This window comes from Bacidia gigantensis (assembly GCF_019456465.1).
Source record: "Bacidia gigantensis strain McMullin 20006 chromosome Unknown contig_180, whole genome shotgun sequence".
Classification (NCBI taxonomy): domain Eukaryota; kingdom Fungi; phylum Ascomycota; class Lecanoromycetes; order Lecanorales; family Ramalinaceae; genus Bacidia; species Bacidia gigantensis.
In genome coordinates this window covers 2,133,929-2,149,183 of record NW_025408596.1, presented here as the reverse complement: position 1 = coordinate 2,149,183, position 15,255 = coordinate 2,133,929, and the positions used below count along the sequence as shown (strand labels likewise).

Here is a 15,255-nt window from a genome sequence, read left to right as displayed (position 1 = left end):
GTAGCTCACTCCATTGGCTTCACCATGATCATGAGGCTCCATTCTGGCTTTCTGGTGCTTGAGAGGTTTGATACTTGCCATTCATCGCGTCCATATCCTGCATGGCTCTCCTCATGCGTTTCCATCTTGCATCATTTGGGCAGCCCGCTGCGTAATTGACGTTCTTCCTATCTTTTTTCTCCTGGCCCCGTTACTGCCAAGCCCTCTGCAGAGATCATCTTCAGCATGCATCTAAAGGTGAAGCCAGCAGAGTCACAGATTCTGAATGCAACCTCCACCGATTGGTTGGTGGTATTTGTGACGATCAATGTGTTATACGTATGATTCTTCGAAGAAGACAGTCAATATCATGAGTTCAAGCTAATCGTCGCTCTAGGTATCATTGCGTACCATCTATCACCTTTACTTCAACCCTTTAGCCAAATATCCTGGGCCCTTCTTAGCAAAGATATCTTCCCTGCCATCATTTTATCATGCCTGCAAAGGGGATCGCCATATCTGGCTCTGGCAATGCTTCCAGATTTATGGTACGCGTGCTCCTCATTTTTGATGCAGAAGATCCACTGATACGGCAAAAGGGAGCAAGATACGCACCACTCCAAATACTGTCCTATTCAACAGTCCGAAGGCTTATCAAGACATCTACAACATCAAAGCCAACGTGAAGAAGAACAAGACCTATGACGCATGGAGGAGGAACGAGGAAGATATCAATACATTGAATGTCACAAATGTTGCCGTACATGCCTACAAGAGACGATTGCTAAATACCGTCTTCACCGATAGCTCGGTCCGTTCTGCGGCGAGTTTCATCATTCGACACCTTGACCGGTGGAATGAGTTGTCGCTCAACCAAGAGACGCCAGGAGACTGGTCCAAGTCTATCGATATGGCGAAGTGGATGGATTGCATGGTCTTTGATGTCATGACGGATCTTTGCTTTGGGAAGTCGGCAAACATCAAAGAGCCCGGGCACAATCCATACAAAACCATACCAGAAGCCGTTATTTCATACATGCAATTCATGCATCCGGTAAGGGTACATCGATCTCGAAAGGAACAAAAGCTGACGGATGAAGATCTCCAAATCTCCCTTACTTGATGCATTATTGTGGCTGAAGCCCAGGGGCCTCAACTATTTACTTGACAAGATCACACCACCCGATATTAAGCGCTATTACGAATTCCTCGAATCCAGTGTGTCGGAACGCATTGAACTCGAAAGAAGCTTAGAGCAAGCAGGGCAGAAGCAGGGCAAAGAATTGCGGAAAGACATGCTGTATTACCTATACCGAGCCACAGATCCTGAAACCGGTCGTCCAGCCTATCCAAAGAACGAGCTTCTGGCCGAAACCAGCCTCCTCATCATCGCAGGCTCTGACACCACCTCCGTCAGCCTTTGTGGCTTCTTCTTCTACATCACACACTATCCGCGTGTCTACAAAAAACTTGTCGAGCACATTCGCAGCACCTTCTCAAGCGTCGATGAAATAAGCGAAGGCTCCAAACTTACGTCCTGCCACTACCTCCGCGCATGTATCGACGAAGCCATGCGTTTGACCCCAGCCGGGCCCAGCGAGCTTTCTCGTACAATCCTTCATGGTGGCCTTCAAGTCGACGGCGAGTATTTCCCCGAAGGCGCCAACGTTGGCACAGCCGGCTGGTCCAACGGCCACAACGATGACAACTACGGCGGCGACTCGGAAGTCTTCCGGCCAGAACGCTGGATCGTGGACCCAGAAAATGGCAACACGGCTGAACAAGTCGCGCACATCAAGTCTTGCTTTCATCCCTTTTCCTCCGGCCCAGGAAATTGCGCTGGTCAGAACCTAGCCAAGCTTGAGATGATGCTCGTGACCGCTCGGACGCTGTATCGAATGGACATCAGAATTGCGCCGGGATCTACGCTTGGAGAGGGCAGACCAGAACTTGGATGGGGCAGGAGAAACAGGAATTCTTTCCAATTGGAGGATGCGTATGTGGCTATCCGTCATGGACCTATGCTGCAGTTTCGGCAGAGAGAAGAGTGAAGCTGGCAGGCCCACTGCACAAGAACCTAAGATTTTGAAACGCCGGTGGAGCTAGAGCTTCGAGCTTTGAGCTCGACTTGGAGATGATCCTTCCTTCGCGTCCGCGAGTCTGCGTAGAATGCCCTGCCCTGTACGATTAGCTTCTGATAGACCTAGCGTCAAAGCAATTGCCAATAAACGACACCCTCGCATGATAAGATCTCGATCTCATCCATCCCCTTAGCTTGCAAATCCTGATACAAAACGAACTTACCTTAGCCCTGCCCACCTTTCGTGTCCGGAGCTAGATGATTGCGCTACTCATGCACGAAAGACCGGGCAGTCTTGCCGTATTTAGTGGCTGTGTGCATGCAGGGGGCACGGACCAGATTACTCGGTACCAGAGACGTGGGCTGCAATCGGTGCATGGCGCTTGCATGTGCGTTAGTCTCTCCGACGTTCAGGTAGGGGAGGGAGTGCGATACGTTGGCTATGAGTGCCGAGTAGAGGAAGCTGAGGTTCTTCTCTTAGTGACGGGGGAAAGGGGAGGGGGGAGCAGCTGAGAGGATTACGGCTGTGCCATGATGCATGGATGGCGCTAATGGGGTTTGCCTCGTGGAGTTTGATGTCAGATGGAGATGCGGGTTGTGTCATTGTAGCTTGCGAGTTTTCTGTTTTGCGGCTGAGGTTGATGGATGGGTGGTTTGATGTGCTGAAACACCACGAGTTTGCTGACCTTCCTTCATCGTCACGCAAATCTCTTGTAAGGCTGGCTATATGAAATTCTCGAATCAGGAAAAGTGGTAATGAGAGTGATGTGAAGTGCTGAGATTGGAGGGAAAGATGGAAACGCAACGGCAGAAGATGGAGACGCAAAACGGCAAAGTGAGAGGCTGGCCTTTGGCGAACGAGTATGCGGATATCTTCAATATGGAGACGCAGAAATTGGAGCTGAGGGATCCGCGTGTGGTCGAGAGGAATTGGGGAGGTTCGGAGAGTACGATGTATGAGAATAGAGGGAAAGACTGGCCGTTGGTCAGCCGTGATGAGGAGAGCGGCCAGAGTGAAAAGGGGCAGGAGGCGTCGAAATACATTGTTGGCTGGCGATTGCATCTGATAAGTTTCGCGTGAGTATTTCGCAAATGATACATTCTGGAAGGAACAGAGGCTGATGGGCGAAGACTGCTGTTGTCGCTTTTCATGTCGCAAATGGAATCGTCCATTGTGAGTACATCCGTGATAGCGATCACGAATGATCTTGGCGGCTATGAGAAAAGCTCCTGGGTGTTTTCTGCGTATCTCCTGACGTATAGTGGTAAGTCGATCGTCCGAGAAGATTGATATCTCGCGGGTTCTGAGCTGATGGATGTGGGCAGGTCTGCTCATCATATGCGCGAAGCTCAGCGACATCTTTGGCCGGAAGCCAGTCTTGGTGATCTCAATCGTGGTCTTTGTAGCATTCTCTGGTGCATGTGGTGGAAGTCAGACGTTCATTGAACTGTGAGTTGGTCCCCAGTAATTGTAGAAAAGATGATCAAACGATTGATGCCGGGCAGCATCATGTTTCGCTGGGTTCAAGGCTTGGGAGGAAGCGGTATCTACTCGATAGCAACGCTTCTGTTCTTCGAGTTGGTCCCTCCAGCAAAATGGCCAGATTATACGGCCCTCGTCAGTGCGGTCATCGCGCTCTCTCTGATCTGTGGACCTTTGTTTGGAGGAGCCATCAGTGCACATGGCGAATGGAGATGGGTTTTTTATATAAAGTGAGTCTTGAACCTTGCCTAGTGTGGAAAGATAGCTGATGAGTTGTATCGACAGTCTCCCGATTGGAGTCTTTGCTCTGGGCCTTGTACTGATAAGCATGCCCAAGCGACTGCAGACAGAGCCGGCCGCGTTGCGTGCGAAGCTGCCCTGGTGGCATGGCTTTCAGCTTAGTACTCTGGCAAGAGTAGACGTCCTCGGAGCTCTTCTCTTGCTTGGAGCTTGTCTGTTGCTCTCTACTGCTCTACAGCAAGCTACCGCTGGGGTATCCTTCACGGCTGCGAAAGTCTTGCCATTACTGGTACTGGCTGGGCCCGTCTGGATCGCATTCGTTGTTTGGCAATGGTTTGCTACAACTAAACGGACTTCTCCGGAACCAGTATTACCCTGGCGCCTATTCACAAACCGGGTCTTCGTGGGACTGATATTGTAAGAATTATTTGAGAAATACTTTGTTGTATCGTCGCTGAAATATATCAGAAACACTTATTTCGCGGGAACTATTCTGACAGTCTGTATCGTTCAGCTTCCACAACGGTTTACGACCGTCAATGGCCAGTCTGCATTCCAAGCCGGAGTCAGGCTGCTTCCATTTGGAGCGTTCATTCCAGCAGGCTCAGTCCTTGCAGCTATTCTAATAGGAAGGGCACGGATCTCACCATTGTACATCCTCCTGGCTGGAGGATTCTTGGAGGTCATAGGTACAGCACTCTTGTCACAATCTTCGGCTGAATACCATATCTCTGCCGCTCAGTACGGGTATCAGATCCTTGCAGGCACTGGAGTGGGGTTCTTCAACGCGACCCTGGTCCTGCTGGTACCGTATGTGGTAGACAAGAGAGACTTAGGTGAGTACTGATCAGACTGTTCAGGGTGTGAAACTAATATTCGAAGCTGTCGGAACCGCTGCGATAGCTCAATTCCGACTACTCGGAGGTGCCGTGGGTCTTGCAATTGTCACAACAGTAATGAATCGTTCGATCGCGCCACGATTGTCTGAATTCCTAGCACCTAAGCAGGTAGATATCCTGCTTGAATCTACGAGCGTCCTCGGCATGTTCTCAGAATCCATTCAGTCCGAAATAAGATCGGTATTTAGCTATGGTCACAACCTACAGATGAAAGCTCTGATAGGGTTTGCGGCCGCGCAAGTGCCTGCGACCCTTCTGATGTGGGGCAAAGAAGCATTGAGTGTACCAAAGATATAGAAAATCAAGATACTTCACAATGTAGCCCTTGTCACTGCTCGCCTGATCGCTTTCACTGCTCCACCAATAGCACCTTGTGTTCCCGTACTTGGGACTTCGTGCCCACCTTCATGCACAGATATGGATCTCAGATCATGATCTGCCATTTGATAGATGGCTTTGCTCTCAGGGTTACGACTATCTTGTTGACCCCAGATATGGGCTGTAGGAATACTGATGACCTGCCCATCTTTGGCTGGATCCATTGTCCTGACCTCGCCACGTTCGTACCATGTCACCGGATCATAGACAGAGAGACATGATATCAAGATGGCGACTTTGAATGGAGGAGCCCGATTCGGATCCTGGAGCAATTTGTGCACGATATACATGGCAGCTAAACCAGCCCCTTGGGAGAAAGCGAGGACGCCGTCGAAAGGCCCTTCTGCGTCAACGTATTGGCCCAGTAGCTCTACTGCCCGGATGTAGCTTGGCACCGAGGTTGAGTCGAAATAGGCGTAGTAGGTGTCGTCCGATGAAGCCATTGACGCTAGTTCTAGTGCTGAGGGATCAGCATCATTGAGTTGCCTTTTAAGGTAAAGACTTCAGCCGGACAACTAAGACTGCATCGCCTGGAAACGAAACGAAAAACAAGCTCCAATACTAGAGTACTAAGGTGGCACGGACTCCGAGAAGAATCTTACCGGGGGCCATCTCCTGACTTAATGTTCCTTCGACGAATTCATAGCTGTGGTTGTCTCCAAGCTCGTACCGTAGCGCCGCTGGGATACGTCAGCACTGCAGGATTCCGCGTGTTTGCTCGAGGGAGGAAGCTGCAGGCGTGCGGCGGGTCGGAGTACCTGTCTGAGCCTCGAAGACCTATGGATGGTCAACGATCGATTATCTATTGTATTTCGACCACTTGGTACCTTGCTATTGGTGCCTGAACCGTGCAGGCAGAGGAATCTCATGGTCACCAGCGCTGCAGGAGTTGACGAGCTAGATTCTGTTCGAGTGGATGAGACCGTTGAAACTGACCGAGAAAGCCTGTGGTAGCTAGGAATTTGCCGGCAGTGAATTCGCTCTAGGATCGATATTGAGTTCCTGTGCAGCTCTTTATACGGATATACCCTCCACCATGCTCCGCCCTTGCGCTAACGCGTCTCCGTGGTGTGGAACATCTGGGCGATCGTTCCAAATTCTCCGTTCAGCGCTATAGACCTGAGGCGAGACGCCTCATGTACTTAGCTCTATCGGAGCTGATGCCACGGTAGTCTCAGCTCTGCTGCCATTGGTAAGTGACAGCCCTACTGTGCCTTGGTCACCTTGTCGCTATGTGTATCCGCTCCATTCGGTGGCTACTTGTGCCATAGTGGCTTTGCACTCGTCATGATCTATCTTTGTATGCTGGACAGGGTAGCCTATTCACTCTGATCACGCTTAGTACCTGGCGTCACGTGGGCTGTATTGTTTGCACAGACTCTGCGTTACGTTCCAGATTCGCCATAGTTTTTATTCCATACCCAAGCTACACAAGTCTATGCGTTTGGTCAATTCATTAGACAATCTTCTTCCGGTGCTCATACTCATGTCGAAACCCTGGTGGTGACGCGCGCTGATGATGGAGTTCCTGAATGTCGTTGCTGGTGAAGTTGACCAGACCTCTACAGCGACTAGCGAAATTGGAGCATCATCAAGCGGGAGCGCAAGAGAGTCCGTCACCAGCTTAGAATCAGAGGGAGACTTATACCTTGTCGACGACCCCAGTACACACCCTGTTATTGGCAATGGAGCGGAGATCGGAGGCACATTGGAGCCCATTGCGGTAGTTGGTCTCGCCTTGAAATTCCCAGATGATGCTACAACCCCGGAGGCTTTCTGGCAGATGCTGCTGGACAAGAAGTGCGCGTCGAAAGACTACCCGGTGGATAGAATGAACGTCGATTCATTTTATCACCCTGATAGTAAGAAACTGGATACTGTACGTCGTCTGCTCCACATTCTATGACTTCCTTCAGAGATTGATTCCCGCAAGATTTCGACCCGAGGCGCTCATTTTATGACCGAAGATGTTCGAGCATTCGATGCTCCGTTTTTCTCTATTACCCCACAGGAAGCGGGCACAATGGATCCCCAGCATCGTGGTCTACTCGAAGCTACCTACCACGCCTTGGAAAATGGTAAGCTTAACTTCTTTTTTCATCCCGTAAATTCTTTCCTGTTTTTGATACCTGGCCAGCTGGAATCGCCATGGATGCTATCGCTGGCTCGGATACATCTGTGCACGTCGGTTGTTTCACTGCCGATTACACCACCATGAACTGGAGAGATGCGCAGCAGATTCCAAAATACAGCGCGACGGGAACCGCATCTTCAATTCTGTCTAACAGACTAAGCTGGTTCTACGACCTTCACGGCGCAAGCATGACAATTGATACTGCATGTTCCAGTGGTATGGTAGCTGTAGATTTGGCATGTAATGGCATCTGGTCCGGACAATCAAAAATGGTAAGGACTATTGGCGTCACAACATTATGTTCTAATAAGAGTAGGCAATCGCTGCCGGCGCCAACGTGATATTTACCCCGGAGCTTAACATCGCACTATCGAATATGAGCTTTCTCTCACCCGATGCCAAATGCTACAGCTTTGACCATCGTGCCAACGGGTATGCTCGAGGAGAGGGTTATGGTGTCCTAGTGCTCAAGCCTGTTTCTCAAGCCATACAGGATGGTGACACTATCCGAGCGTTGATCAGATCTACTGGCCTCAACCAAGACGGCCATACACATGGCGGTATCACGCAACCAAGCAAAGACTTACAAGCAAGCTTAATCAGAGAAACCTACCAGAAGGCGGGCCTTGATATGGAACGGACGAGGTTCTTCGAAGCCCATGGTAAGTAGCAAAAGCCAAGATCCGCAGACCGTTAATGTATGACAGGTACTGGGACTGCAATCGGCGATCCACTTGAGGCACGAGCAATCGGAGAGTGCTTCAGAAATTACCGCAAACCTTCCGAACCCCTATATGTGTACGCCTCCTCTAAACACCTATGGAGTTAGAAAACTTTGCTTATCCCAGTTTTAGGGGAGCTGTGAAGTCAAATATCGGACATCTTGAAGGTACCAGTGGCTTTGCCGGTATTATCAAAGCGATCCTAGCAGTCGAGCGAGGGTGTATACCGCCGAATACGAACTTTGAACGATTGAACCCCGAAATCGATGCAGAATTGTTCAATCTAGAGGTAGGTCGTAATCAAAGCTACTATTGAATAGGCGTTGATTGTTCAAGTTCCCCACTGAATGTCTACCGTGGCCATGTCAGGGCGCGAGACGAGCATCGGTCAACTCATTTGGTTTCGGAGGCACTAATGGGCACATCATCATAGACGACGCATTTCATTACATCCAATCAAGGAGAACTTTGGGGCAGTATCAGCTAGCTGCACCATCAACGAGAAGATTCGATCGTCTCTTGGCGGATCATTGTGATATAGAATCAGGAGCGCGAGAAAAGACAAAGCTTCAGCCAAGACTCTTGGTGTGGTCCGCTGCAGACAAAGCAGGCATCCAGCGCTTGTCCGACACGTACGGCGGGTATCTTAGGAAGCATGCCCAGGTAACGAATGCCACTTTCGTCGACAGGCTGGCTTACACATTGAACATGCGACGGACCTCACATGCCTGGAAAGCTTTCGCCGTGGTAGACTCGTTCGACTGCATGTCTCGTATAGAAGAAGCCATTTCCAGCCCCGTCCGCGCGAGCGTTGATGATCCTCGCCTGACGTTTGTCTTTACCGGGCAAGGAGCTCAATGGTATGGTATGGGGCGGGAATTGCTGACATACACGGTTTTCAAGGAGAGCTTACTCCAATCTCAAGTGTATCTGCGAGACTTAGGGTGTCAGTGGCTACTATTAGGTATGTCAAGATTCCTACATAGAGCTAAAACTAATGGTCCATCGAAGACGAACTTTCAAAAGACGAGCCAACAACTCGCGTCAATGAACCTGAATTCAGTCAGCCGCTTTGTTCTGCAATACAGGTTGCGCTTGTTGATTTGTATGCGTCATTCAATGTCAAGCCTAACGTAGTTGTTGGACACTCATCCGGAGAAATTGCAGCTGCGTAAGTTCTGGAGTCACTTTGGTTTGCAGATATACTGACCCGATGCAGTTACTGTGCAGGCCTATTATGTCAAAAATCGGCCATCAAAGTTGCTTACCACCGGGGCGTCTTGTCCTCTAGGCTAAGCAAAAGTGGCCAAAATTGCTCAATGATGTCGGTTGTGTTGTCACAGATTGAAGCGGAAACACAATTGATAGAATTGGAACAGCAGGACCCGACCTTCAAAGCTGCCGGAATTACCGTCAGCTGTGTCAACAGTCCATCGAACGTCACTGTTTCTGGTGATAAAGACCAGCTAAGGCTTCTTGCGGCACACTTGGAGGGTCAAAATGTGATCGCGAGACAACTCAAAATAGATGTGGCTTATCATTCCCCTCAGATGCAGCAAATCGCTTCAGAGTATCTGGCCGCCCTGGAAGGACTTGAGGGACGTGACTCACCGTCACGGATAACCATGGTATCATCGGTGACGGGAAAATTGATCGACGCTGAGATCGCCTGCCAGAGTGATTACTGGGTACGAAACATGGTCTCTCCAGTAAGCTTTGCAGAAGCTATGAGGATCACTTGCGTCCGCTCGCAGCAAGAAAATATTGTCAAGAAACTTGACAGAAGTCATGAAAGGGAAATTATTACGAATTTTATTCTGGAGTTGGGAGCTCATTCAGCGCTCAAAGGACCAATTCGTGACGTAGTAAAGTCTGTCGATCGGAGCAACGATGTAACATACGACTCTGCCCTCGTGAGGAACCGTTCTGCGACCATCACATTCCTACAGTCTATTGGCCGTTTGCACTGCCAGAACTTCGCAGTAGACCTTGCCAGATTGAGCAAGCCATATGAATCTTCCGCGAAGGCTTCGCTCGTACTTCCTGATCTGCCTCAGTATCCATTTGATCATTCTACGATATACTGGGAGGAAGCCCAAAGTGACAAGAACATGTTATTTAGAGAATATCCAAGTCACGATCTTCTCGGTGCTCAGGTCATCGATTGGAATCCGATGGAAGCTAAGTGGACTTTCTTCATCAAGGCTAGCGATCTACCATGGACTGTCGACCACAAAATCAATGGATCGATCTTGTATCCGGCCGCAGGTATGCTTGCAGCCGTCATCGAAGCTACCAAATTGCTCGTCAAAGACAAAAGTCCAGTGGGATATGAGATAAAGAATGCCGAATTCATCGCGCCGCTACTTCTGACGACCTCTCCCAATGGGACCGAGACTCAGATCAGCCTCACTTCTCCTACATCATCTAACACAAGAGACAGTACTAAGTACTATTTTCGAATTTTTGGGCGAAAATCAAATGACGCGTGGGAAGAAGTCTGCAACGGATCAGTTCAAGCAGACTATGGTAGAGTTGTCTCTGATGTGGACGAAGGCAAAGAGGCAGATGAGTCGTCCTCTCAATTCGAAAAGCTTCACTTAGAAGCTGCAGAGACGTGCACTCGCCCTGTGGACGAAACGAAGATATATCAGCAGCTAAAGGAGGACTCTGGCATAGATTACGGGCCAGCCTTTCAGGTCCTCGACAGCATGCGACATGACGACCAAAGTGCGGCTATTGCCAGTATTGAGGCTTTGCGAGGAGATCCTAAACACTCGTCTACCTCTTATGTGATACATCCAACGACTCTAGATGGCTTGTTCCAGCTCGTATTTGTTGCTTTGACCAGAGGAGGTACAGCATCACTGCAAACAATGGTCCCCAAGCGAGTTGACAGGGTTTGGGTCTCTGCGTTCGATGAGATGGACCCATCTCCTATTCCTCTGCAGGTCCACGCTGACGCCCGTTTAATGACTAGGCGGACTGCGAGGTCTCATATTTCGGCCCTAGAAGTCAGTAATCAGAAGCTGGGCGTTGACATCAACGGTCTAGAGCTTACTGCTGTTGCTGAAAAAATAGACTCACTAACGGAAAACCAAGACGCCAAAAAGATTTGCTATCATATGTCTTGGAAGCCAGATCTGGGATCTATGAACAACAAGCACATCCTCGACTACTGCAGAAACCTCTTGCAAGACGATCTAGACCCAAGCCAGTGGTTTCAAGACCTCGAGCTTCTACTTCTCTCATATGGGGCACAGGTTTCGATGAAAGGCAGTGTCTTAGAGCAAAATCAGTCCGAACACCTAAAAAAGTATGCATTCTGGCTTCAGAAGCAACTGAATCGATTCCTTTCGTCGGCGCCTGTAGAAAGCCGTGAGCAACTAGGAGGTATCCTGCTGGATAGGGCACATCACCAGGCACTAGTCAAGCGGGTCAGTGTCAACAAAAGAGGCCAACTCCACGTGATGATAGGGGAGCGACTTCAAGACATGTTGATAGGCGACGTCGATCCGCTACATCTCCTTGTGGGGGAGCATGACCACCTCACAGACTTCTACACTGAGATGATCACAAGCTCTCAGGCGTTTGATCGACTGGGGAGATACTTAGAGTGTCTCGTTCACAAGAATCCAGACCTAGAATTTCTCGAGGTCGGAGCTGGGACTGGTGCAACCACTGGAATATTACTAAAGACCCTAGGAGGTATGGCGACTCCATTTTTCCGACGTTATAACTTTACCGATATCAGCCCTGCATTCACCGAGAAGGCACGAGATGCGTTCAGCGAGCAAAAGCGAATGACATTTTGTGCACTAGATGTGGAGCAGCCTCTTGGTGATCAAGGCTTTTCTGAAGGTCAGTACGACGTAGTCGTTGGGTCACTAGTATTGCACGCCACGAAAGATCTTGGAAATACTCTTCAGAATGTTCGAAAACTTTTGAAACCTGGCGGCAAGCTGATTTTCATGGAGTTGACCATGCCCGAAAGCATCAGAACGGGCTTCATCTTTGGCCTTCTTTCGGGCTGGTGGCTAGGCTGTGAGCCATATAGACAGGAGAGTCCTTGTATTTCACTGGATCGGTGGAGCCAGTTATTACAATCGAATGGCTTCTCTGGGAACGACCTGGTGTTCAATGATTATCAGTCGGAAGATTGTCAAATGTGGAGCGTAATTGTCTCCACTGCCATTACGGAAGCTGCCACAGAGTTGCCCTCATTGCCTGCACCGAAATACATTTTGGACAAGGGAATCCAAGAGCAACGAGACTTGGCGGAGATACTAATAGAAACCTCAAGCGTTCCGGATCATTCTTCATCTATGCTCAGCTTAGAGGAAGCAGCCTCAGCTTCCGACCTGGACAAACAGCATTATGTAATGCTTCTCGATTTGTCCAGTGATGTTCTTTTCGACATGATGCCGACAGTTTTTACTGATGTGCAAAGGATCCTCACTTCCTCACAAAGCTTGCTATGGGTAACAAGAGGAGGCTCAAAGGCGCCGCCAAATCCCAACCACGGAATCTTTAAAGGCTTGAGCAGAACGTCTCGTAACGAGAATCCAAAGACGGCTATTGTCTCAGTCGACCTGGAATTTTCCAATGAGCAGTCAGCTACCCAGCGTGATGCAGCCTTGATCCACGACGTTTTCCAAAAAACTATTTGTGGACTAGCTCAGAGGCTTTTCGAACCAGAATATAGAGTACGTGACGGTCACTTGCAGATCAATAGACTGGTAGAAGCACCTGAGTCAAATGAACACATATTCCAGAGAACCACGCAACCAGTCCAATACCGCAAATTGGAAGGATCTCCGCCCCTCAAGCTCAATGTCAAGACACCTGGTCTCCTGGACTCTCTGGAGTTTACCACGGACACGTCTTTCGAAGAGCCACTTGCTCCGGACGAGATAGAAATCGATGTGCAAACAATCGGTGTGAATTTCAAAGAATGCTTGATTGTTCTCGGGCGAGTGCAAACGGACAAGTTAGGCAGCGAATGTGCTGGAATCGTTACTGCCGTGGGCTCGCAGTGTAAAAGTGTGCAAGAGGGTGATCGCGTGGCTCTATGTGACCTCAATTGCTACAAGACGCGAATACGAGTAAAAGAGATACAAGCCGTCAAGATTCCTGACACGATGTCATTCGTGGAAGCTGCGAGCATTCCCACTGCCTTTACGACCGCTTATTACAGTCTTGTCGAAGTAGCGCGCCTAGAAGAAGGGGAGTCAGTGCTTATTCATGCTGGTGCTGGCGGGACTGGTCAGGCAGCTATACAGGTTGCTAAGCATGTCGGTGCGGATATATTTGCAACTGTGGGGTCCCTGAAGAAGAAGAGCTTGTTGATGGATACGTACGACATTAAGGAGGATCATATCTTCTATAGCCGCGATACATCGTTTGCTGATGGTATTAAACGAGTGACTGGGGGTCGAGGGGTCGATGTGGTACTAAATTCCTTGTCTGACGAGGGCCTGAGAGAATCTTGGGAATGTGTGGCTGACTTCGGTCGCTTCATCGAGATTGGCCGCAAAGACATTGATGCTCGTGGCTCGCTGCCGATGCATCCATTCATCAAGAATCTGTCGTTCATTGGTGTCGATTTAGCTGGTATTGCCGAGCAACGACCAGCAGTCGGTCACAGAATTTTACAGAAGGCGATGGATCTTTTCGAGGCTGGGGTGTTTCGTACTCCATATCCGCTTCAAACATACGGGCTTGATGGCATTGAGAAGGCTTTCCGCTTCCTGCAAAGCGGGAAGGGCTCCGGAAAGGTCGTGCTGGAAATCAGACAGGACGCAGAGCTTCCAGTAAGGCAATCCACTGATACATTACCCCAGTCTAGTCTGCTCACGTAATGTGATAGATCGTGGCTCCTCCTACATCTGGCTACAGCTTCGAGCGTGATGCAACCTACCTTATTGCTGGTGGCCTAGGTGGGATTGGTCGAAGCATTGCACGCTGGCTGGTACAGCGAGGGGCACGACATCTGATCCTACTGTCTCGATCAGGTCCTCAGAACAACGAGCCCGCTTTAGCTCTACTGAAAGACCTGCGAGAATTAGACGTCAACATCGAGTGTCCAACGTGCGATATCAGTGACCTTCATGCCCTCCAAACCGTTATCCAGCAATATTCTCGCACAATGCCACCCATCAAGGGCTGTTTCCAAGCCTCCATGGTCCTCCGAGTGAGCCCTCCACCCCCTTCCCCTTCCCCCCAAACCCTCCACTAACTCTCACAGGACGCAACCTTCGCCCGCATGACCCACACCGAATGGACGCAAAGCACATCCCCCAAAATCCACGGCTCCTGGAACCTCCATCTTGCCCTCCCCACGGGCCTCGACTTCTTCATCCTCCTTTCCTCCGTCTGCGGTGTCTTCGGAAACGGCGGCCAATCCAACTACGCCGCGGGCAACACATTCCAAGACGCCCTAGCCGCCCACCGCGTCTCGTTGGGCGAGAAAGCCATCTCCCTCGACCTAGGCATCATCCTGGACCAAGGCTTTGTGGCGGAGAACACGCAGGTCATGGAGCATCTGCTGCGGCTGAGCTTGCTGATGCCGATATCCCAAGCTGAGCTGTTCGCATTGCTGGATTATTACTGCAACCCAGGCAGGGAGGTGGTGGACCCCGTGCAGAGTCAGGTCATCACAGGCTTGGAGTTACCAGCTGATCAGCGCGCGAAGGGGAAGGACGTCCTCGTCGCGATGCAGCAGCCGCTTTTCAGCCATATGGGCGCTATGGACGCTACCCTCGCCCCCTCCACCACCACAACCTCCTCTTCCTCCAGCTCCACGGCCCTCGACCTCCGCAAGCAATTCCAATCCGCAACCTCGCCCGCTGAAGCCGCAGACGTGGTTTCAGAAGCCCTGAAAGCGAAATTGAGCAGGATCCTGGGCGTGGATTATGATAGTATTACGTTGGATAGTAGGATTGAGAGTTTTGGGGTCGATAGCCTTGTTGCGGTCGAATTGAGGAATTGGTTGGCCAAGGAGGTGGATGCTGATGTGGCGGTCTTTGAGATCCTCGGGGCTGCGACGGTGAGGGGCGTGGGTGTCTGCGTGGCGGGTAAGAGTGGGTTGAGGGGTGGGAAGGGGGACGGGGGAGGGGAGGGGAAGGAGTGAGTGTCTAAGGAGTGAGTGTCTAGAGAGGGTAGGGTAGGAGAGGGGTGTATGTCTTGATTATTTGTGGGCGTTTATGAGAAGGGCAATGGGATGGATTCTTCTGCTCAATTCAGATCTGTCGGAATGGAAATTGTGTATTCTGAGCTGGGCATAAATTTTCTTTCATTCGTATGTCTGTCTGGTATTAGAAATACATACTCGATATCTC

The 15,255-nt window shown here is 50.1% G+C and overlaps 4 protein-coding genes across 4 annotated transcripts; 3 read left to right on the top strand and 1 right to left on the bottom strand.

The window, feature by feature from the left end:
- Window positions 1-225: 225 nt before the first annotated feature.
- KY384_003586 (uncharacterized protein) lies at window positions 226-2,030 on the top strand (the record flags this gene model as incomplete). The annotated part of the gene is made up of 4 exons (XM_044812100.1): window positions 226-318; window positions 377-527; window positions 579-1,039; window positions 1,122-2,030. 4 exons carry the CDS (start codon window positions 226-228, stop codon window positions 2,028-2,030), a joined length of 1,614 nt encoding a protein of 537 aa, XP_044671233.1.
- An 822-nt stretch (window positions 2,031-2,852) lies between these two features.
- Window positions 2,853-4,978, top strand: KY384_003585 (uncharacterized protein; the record flags this gene model as incomplete). The annotated part of the gene is made up of 7 exons (XM_044812099.1): window positions 2,853-3,136; window positions 3,191-3,324; window positions 3,386-3,509; window positions 3,566-3,772; window positions 3,828-4,199; window positions 4,251-4,618; window positions 4,665-4,978. The coding sequence occupies 7 exons, from the start codon at window positions 2,853-2,855 to the stop codon at window positions 4,976-4,978; spliced, it is 1,803 nt and encodes a 600-aa protein (XP_044671232.1).
- A 14-nt stretch (window positions 4,979-4,992) lies between these two features.
- Window positions 4,993-5,502, bottom strand: KY384_003584 (uncharacterized protein; the record flags this gene model as incomplete). The annotated part of the gene is made up of 1 exon (XM_044812098.1): window positions 4,993-5,502. One exon carries the CDS (start codon window positions 5,500-5,502, stop codon window positions 4,993-4,995), a length of 510 nt encoding a protein of 169 aa, XP_044671231.1.
- A 1,076-nt stretch (window positions 5,503-6,578) lies between these two features.
- Window positions 6,579-15,047, top strand: KY384_003583 (Type I Iterative PKS; the record flags this gene model as incomplete). The annotated part of the gene is made up of 11 exons (XM_044812097.1): window positions 6,579-6,921; window positions 6,976-7,137; window positions 7,197-7,465; window positions 7,510-7,855; window positions 7,901-7,991; window positions 8,048-8,204; window positions 8,285-8,879; window positions 8,927-9,086; window positions 9,135-13,728; window positions 13,785-14,108; window positions 14,163-15,047. The coding sequence occupies 11 exons, from the start codon at window positions 6,579-6,581 to the stop codon at window positions 15,045-15,047; spliced, it is 7,926 nt and encodes a 2,641-aa protein (XP_044671230.1).
- Between the last annotated feature and the right edge of the window lie 208 nt (window positions 15,048-15,255).